This window comes from Montipora capricornis, chromosome 6, assembly GCF_036669925.1.
Source record: "Montipora capricornis isolate CH-2021 chromosome 6, ASM3666992v2, whole genome shotgun sequence".
NCBI classification, from domain to species: domain Eukaryota; kingdom Metazoa; phylum Cnidaria; class Anthozoa; order Scleractinia; family Acroporidae; genus Montipora; species Montipora capricornis.
Genome location: NC_090888.1, coordinates 47,148,992 through 47,156,491, shown reverse-complemented (window position 1 = coordinate 47,156,491; position 7,500 = coordinate 47,148,992). Strand labels below are relative to the sequence as shown.

The following is a 7,500-nucleotide window of genomic DNA, read 5'->3' as shown; positions in this document are numbered from 1 at the left end:
GACTACATTTGAAGCATGACAAAATGACATCTGCAAAATGTGCTATAAATCACGTCAGATGATATTCATTGCATGCAGCTTTAGAGAATGCAGAGGAGCCTTAAAGGGGGCTATGCCACACTATTTTAATGACTTTTCAAAACCCAAAATATGAATTTCAAACATTTAAAGTATTCAATAACATGTACTCTCTCCGAATTAGAAAAAAACGAAAATTTAATATTAGTGTTATGTTCAAATACACTTATTCTTGCTCCAGAATGCAGGAAATGTATTTTAAGAGACCCAAATTTCAAAATACCCCCAGGGGAGGATGCCCCTAGACCCACCTACAAGCTTGTGCCTTTGTCCCTTGGAAAGTGTGGCAACAGTACATGTTGTCTATGCTCCACCTACTCCTCAGGTTTTGCTGACTACTGAAATTCTTATTGAAAACCCTGCTATGGGCCCTGTAACCAGCCCTTTGGGCTGAGTTATCAGCCGCTTGTTATTGCAATTTTGCCATCTGTTGGAAAATCTACTGAGAACCCTGATGGAAGTGGGGGGGGGTTTAGAAGTTTATGGTTTAACAACCGCTACATCCTCTAAAATCTTTAGTGTATGTCCTCATTAATCATTGAAGTACACGTAAATGGAGTAAGGAAATTGACATTGTTGTGCTAAGAGTATAAGCAATTTTAAAGCCTTGAACTGGGAAGTGTTTTTTGAAGGTTTAAAAAAGTTTGAAAATTTGGATGATTTTATGTGTACTTTTATATACTGTATATACTGGTATCTTATTATTTAAGGAATTAATTTTATAGACATTTGAACCCTTTTATGAAATCAAATTAAACACAGGATAAAGCCTGCAACAGCAGGCATTTTTAGCCAGACATGCTCATTGTGCTTTTTGATGTTCCTTGTGTCTTGCTCAGCAGCCATATTTTGTAACGTACCGGTAGTTGTTATAGCCATTAAACCATTGCAGTGCAGCTACAGCCGTCTTGCCCAGTCATTACTGGTGCCAACCTTTATTAATTTTGATATCATTTTTAAAGGATCAGGAAGGTACCTAAATTCTTCATCAGTATCTCTTAAATCACACAACAGTCTATTTGTCCCTGGTGCACAAGGTAGGTACAAGTATGTTGTAGTATGTTGGGCTAAAAATCACCTTGTGCTTTTTAGGCATACATGTATGCTGGATCCTTAACGGGCAGATAACTTCTGCTAGGTTCCATTGACCTTATTAACTTAAATACGTAGATGGTGATAGTGCGGATGACAATAAACGATTATTGGATGAGGTTGAGCATGATATCATGAATTATCAAAACCGAGGTCTGTGTTTCGGCTTCGGCAGATAACACAGACACGAGGTTTTGATAATTCATGATATCATGCGACAACCGAATTCAATAATTGTTTTATTATACATTTTTTAAACAATAGGCGAAAGAAGACATTCATCTGTTGAAAAATGCAATGAGGAGAACCCTCCAAGGGGCTTCATAACCAGGCAGACCTTGAACTTGACACGATAAATGCACTATCTGCAGCAGATATTGCATTTATCATGTCAAGTTCACAAGCTATTGTGAATTGATTGAATGCTCTCGACCAATCAGATTTTTCATAGTGAGTCTGATGTATAATAATAATAATTACAACGTTATTATAACCGCAGTTTTTAAACTATTGTGAGTCCTTATATTTTTGAAAGGCTTGGACAATTTTCTTCAAAACCCCAAAATATAAACGTCGTTATTAGTATTCTGTATGCTTCAATTTGATTTAAAAACCTTCCAATAAATTATTATTTTTAACCTACATTTGGATTTTAATAGAAGTATGTTCTTGAGCTTTCATAACTTTTAATGGTTCTTTATGTTGTGCGTACAGTGTAAAGTACTTCCTTATTTATTTTGCTAGATAATGGGTTTGCTGTGCCAGTTGCCCCACCAAGCTCACCAGACCCACGGTTAGCATTGTTCTCATTTACACATTTTACTAAACTAGTAGTTCTTGGATTGTTGTGATCATTGCCTTCTTGGCATTTTTCAGTTTTTTGGTGATTTATAATAATATTATTAATTTTCCAATTCTTATTGGTAAGTAATTTGAAATAACTCAGACTGGTAATATCAACAAAAGCACCTCTGAATGGTTTTGCCCTAAAAACACTGTCAGAGGTCAGACAATACTTCTTGGCAAAGATCAGTAATTTTGCAGCCCAATGATAGTTAAACTCGCCCTTTACATGCGCAGAAACCTGGGGGAGACTGGTAGTGGAAACAAAAAGAAAGCGGGCAAATTGATTTGACTTGAGCTGACTGGATTTGTAGCATCTCAAAAACTGCACCAGTGCTGCATGTGAATCATTAAATGGAAATGTACGGGTTTTTGTCTCAAAATCAAGGCAGGGCGTTCTTGTTTATAGGTTGTTAGCTTTGTAGCAGCTTATAATTGTTACAAATAAGACAAGCACAGTGTGTGTATGCTGGCGAGATTCTGGTACTTCGAATTCAGACGTTTTTCAGGGCATAAGTTACAATCATTGTTTTTCACATGTTGATGCCTTTTCATTGAAGTTTAAGTACATAAACACCGTCAATCGTGAACTCCTCTTTATAATCCTCGGTAAATTGGGCTGCCCTCAGACGTTCATGCCAGGGCGATTGCTGATGGAGAACTAACCCGGGCCTTCGAATACAACTTGTCGTCAAACAGGGATACAAACTAGCACCGACTCTTTTCGGTATCAATGCTGCGGTTCTACACTGGCCCGCTTTCAAGAAAGTCAGACACACTTGTAACATCCAGATAAGATTCCGTTATGATGGCGAGCTTTTTGATCTTCGCAGACTTAAGGCGAAAACAAAAGTCCTCACTGAATTTATCAGGGAAGTACAATGAATTATGCTGATGATATTGCCGTATTCAGTGACACACCAGAAGGCCTACAATCGTTACTAACTTCCTATAACCAACTTGCTAAACGAATGGGGTGCGCATCAACACAACGAAGACGGAGACCATGCATGTGTATTGTCGATGCTGCTGATGTCTTTGTAGATGGCAAGAAATTGCCTAATGTCACTCGCTTCAGGTACCTAAAGGCAGCTACGTGACTAGTGATTGCTCAATGAACTCACATCTCATATGAAGTGTCATGTGTCGGCTACGGAAAAAGAGTTTTCGACTCTCATGACCTCACTGTTCCAACTAAAGTTGCTGTATACAACCAGTACTTAGTGCCGCTTGTAATGTATGGTAGTGAAACATGGACTGTGTACCAACATCAAGTCAGAGAGCTCCGTACTTTACAGCAGCGCCATCTGCGTATCATTCTTAACATTAAATGGGACGATTTCGTTAGAATTGTAATATTATACTTGTTTTGCGGGTCTCGGCGTGTAATAAATAATAATAATATATTTGGCTACTATCTATGGTTCAGGCCTTATTCTCCTTTAATAGTTCTTTTTATAACTATTGCAGGTATGACTGGTATCAAAATGACAAGATTGTAACAATATCAGTATACACCAAGAAAAAGGTTTGATGATAATGAGTATTTATCGTTACAATAATATTGTAATGTCTTGGTCAAATTACAAATATAATTTGTAATCTGGCCATTCGCTGTCATCACCATTTTGAGCCTACAGGTGTATATAGTTGTTCAGTAAAACTGAGGCATTTAAATACTTAATTTTTAAAGGATATTTACTTGTCCATTTGTGTACCTGTGAAACTAATCTTGGAAATTTGACCTTTTAATTTTTTCTTACTGTTTGCAAAAATATTGACCAGACTGTTATTTTATGGATTGTCATAGTCTCAGGGATTCTTAAACAATTGTTGTCTTGCAGGATCTAAGACTAGAAGATATCATCTTAGAATTGAAAGATGGGAAAGACTTCAATGCAATTTTCATTTTAGGAATAAAAAGCTTTCAAATTCATTTAGGTATGACAATTACATAATATTAATTCATACAATAGAAAGACTATATACATGTGTAAACACCCGAAATTCTAGGCATTTTGTGTAACAGCACACTACGCAGGCAGGCAGCAGGGCTCGAAATTAACGAAAAAATCCAGTCGCATTTTGCGATAAGATACGAAAATTTAGTCGCAATTTCGCAAATTTTAGTCGCAAAGTCGCCGCGCTGCATTGTGTTGTCAGCGGTTTAGCAGAAAAATATGAGCCTGCAGTACTTGTGTGTAAAGAAACTGCTGAAAATGGCGAATGATCGAAGGAACGGAGCTGTGAACGTAACATCGCAGCTAAATTCAAAGCGAGAAACAAAATAATTTTGTCATTTATTTATTTATTTGTTTATTTTAGCAAAAGTAGCAGCAAAGTAGCAGCAAAGTGGCAACTGCTAACCCTTTTGTTTCGAAAGAACGAAGGTGACAACAAGTCGCAAATTTGCGACTTCTCCAGATATTTTAGTCGCAAAGGGAAAAATTTAGTCGCAAATGCGACCGTATTGGTCGCAATTTCGAGCCCTGAGGCATTAGACAAAGTGGGAGCACAGCTGGCACAGTGGTGAGAGCACTCGCTTCCCACCAATATGGGCCAGGTTCAATTCCAAGACTTGGCATCATAATGTGGGTCCAGTTTGTTGGTTCTCTTGTTGGGTGGTCTGCTCTGAGAGGTTTTCCTGCAGGTACTGCGATTCTCCCCTCTCCTCGGAAACCGATGTTTGATTTGATTTGATTTGCGTTAATTTGAGTTGATTTCAATTACATTACATCCCCAATTAGTACCCTGGCACTAGAATAATAGAGCGCCAAGGGAATCCAGTGCGTATTCCTATAGCAGCAATAGAACCAATTTCGTGGGCGTTGAAGGTGAGCTATGCTAAAGCCGAGATCGACCAGGAGCGAGTCATCGATGAGCTTAGTAGATGTGAAGTCCAGTGGAGTTTCAGCCCACCAGCCGCTCCATGATTTAAGGGAGGATGGGAGTCTCTGGTCAAGTCCACAAAGCGTGCAATGAAGGTGATCCTTCGGGATGTGCTTACTGTTGATGAAGTCTTTCTAACCGTAGTCAGTGAAGTCGAGTCACTTTAAAATTCTTGTCCGCTCGTGTATGGAGGTAGCAGTGCATCCCCAACCCATCTCAGTGCTCTAACAGCAAACCACTACCTGCATGGACGTGCTAGTGATAATATCGCACAAGGCGTGTTCGTCTAGCGAGACATGTCTCTTCGTCGTCGATAGCGCCACAGTCAATTCCTAGTTGATCAATTTTGGCGCCGCTGGAGGAGAGAGTACGCTCTTCAATTGGTTGAACGTAGTAAGTGGCGTAGCAAACAACGCAACCTTTGCTGCGGGGATCTCGTCCTTGTCGTAGGTAATAATGCACCCAGAGGACAGTGACGTCTACGAGTCGTGGCCCCTATTGCTAGTGCGGACGTCCTCATCCATTCCTTGGAAGTCCTCACAAAGTTAAGAACATGTGTCCGTCCCGTTGGAAAGCTGGCCTTACTGGAAGCGCATCATGAAGAAAATGGGTAACGTTTTCCCCCTGTTCACGTCATGGGCGGGGATGTTTTGGGCATTTTTTCTTAAAGCTATTGACATATAGACTGATTTAGAGTCTCTTGTTCATTCCCTATAAAGTTTTGTTTGACAATCGCGCGAGAATTAAGACCTGCGTCATGTAAGGACTGGACACCAGTTAATTTGAATTAGACAATGATTTGAGAACGGAAGGATGGCGTGGACAAAAAGACGTAGATTTTTTTCAAGCTATTCAGTCGCTGGAATATTTAGTTGAAGCTATTTTAGGTCGTTTCTATTAATGTTGTCTCCATTACATTGTTTGGTTTAAGCCCAGAAGTTGCCATTACAACTTATATAAAGTTCATCATCATTATCACAGAAAGTGTGTGCCAAAATGGCACCACAGTTCCTGTGTGGAAAAACTGAAAGCAAAGGAATAACAATATTGTAATCGTGTTGTAAGAGTGGAACTGACTATTTTTGGAACTGGATATTGAACTCTATTTTATGTAAAATTATTATATAATTATTTTCTTTTCTTGGTCTTTTTTGTGAGGGTAATAATGTATTTGCATTTGAAACCATTGATCAACTCTTTTTGTTAACGGAAATGAGAAGAAATACTGTATGTGTTTTCCCAAGGATTATTAATTTACACCTTCCTGTGAAATTTCATTAGCAGATACCAATAAACTAATTTGCATTCACTTTCAACACACATTTATATACGCGACTACAAAACTAGTTTCGTCCACAAGATCTCGACAGTTGGTTGCCATATTTGTTTTGCATATGAAACTACTTCATGTAACAATGCATGAAAACACGTAACGAAATAATAAAACACTTAACAATTGTTAAATGAATGTAACAATTGCTAAGTGTTAACAATGGTATCATATGTTTTGTTTTATTATTTCGTTACGTGTTTCATGCATTGTTACATGGAGTAGTTTCATATGCAAAACAAATATGGCGACTAACTGAAGAGATCTTGTGAACGAAACTAGTTTTGTAGTCGCTTATATAAATGTGTTTTGAAAGTGAATGCAAATTAGGTTACTTTCTAGTCAATATACTATTACACCTTTATGTTTGCTGTATCGGTTAGACAGCAAAAACCATCCCTCTCAGGACCAACACTTTACTGGGAAATCATATTTATCTTTCTCTTATGCAACTAATGCTTTTTTTAAATCAAATATTTGTTGTTGCAGTACTCAGCAATGTCGTTACTTGTCAACAAGGTGTGTACAATGAAAAGGCTGCTATAAATATCATTATTATAGGGTTGTATTTACTGTAAACAATTGGAAGTGAACTTTTTTTACTGTTTTGATTATGGCAATAAATTGTGGTCAATTTTGCTGGAATAAAGGGTGATGCATGTTGCAAGCAAAAGGTCGAGGCAGCAAGTGCAGTTGACTGCAATACAGTGAACCAGGCAGTCGTATTTTTGACCAATTTTATCTTGAAATGACTTATTAGTAAAAGAACAACTCTTGCAATAAACAAGTTTTTTATCGGATAAGGTTTTTGTGATGTGTGGAATTATCAAAGTGAAGTCAGTAATTACTGGAATTGAGCAAGGCTGATTTCCTTTTTTTCTGGGACCTTTTGGACAAGAAAAAACAACAAAGTAGTGATGTAGTACCCTTGGCCAATTATGCAGGGTGTTCATAACCTTCAGGCTTCAGTTGTTCAAAAGGTGGATAACGCTATTCACCGGATAAATCACTATCCATTGGATAGCGCAATTGATTTCGCTATTACTTGTCTACTGGATAGTGATTTATCCGATGGATAGGCTAAGCACTATCCACCGTTTGAACAACTGGGGCCAGGTCTTCAAGAATCAGTAGGTTTTGCGCAATTCCAGATGTAACTGTACGTTCTTTGGTATACGAAATCAGATTGGCAGATCTGAGTACAATGTGTATTTTGCACTACGTTATCCGTTGTCATAAATGTGTCAGCAAGAGGTTAATTAGTTGTT

At 38.1% G+C, this 7,500-nt stretch overlaps 1 protein-coding gene across 2 annotated transcripts in view; it reads left to right on the top strand.

The window, feature by feature from the left end:
• Positions 1-7,500, top strand: part of LOC138052303 (cytochrome b5 reductase 4-like) — a 37,446-nt gene that overhangs the window by 18,018 nt on the left and 11,928 nt on the right. The window contains exons 4-8 of one of the 2 annotated variants that reach the window (XM_068898705.1): positions 1,041-1,115; positions 1,915-1,963; positions 3,484-3,541; positions 3,858-3,954; positions 6,722-6,751. In XM_068898705.1, coding sequence (XP_068754806.1) covers positions 1,041-1,115; positions 1,915-1,963; positions 3,484-3,541; positions 3,858-3,954; positions 6,722-6,751 — 309 coding nt within the window. The remainder of the gene's footprint in view (positions 1-1,040; positions 1,116-1,914; positions 1,964-3,483; positions 3,542-3,857; positions 3,955-6,721; positions 6,752-7,500) is intronic. The other variant, XM_068898706.1, reaches the window with a different exon arrangement.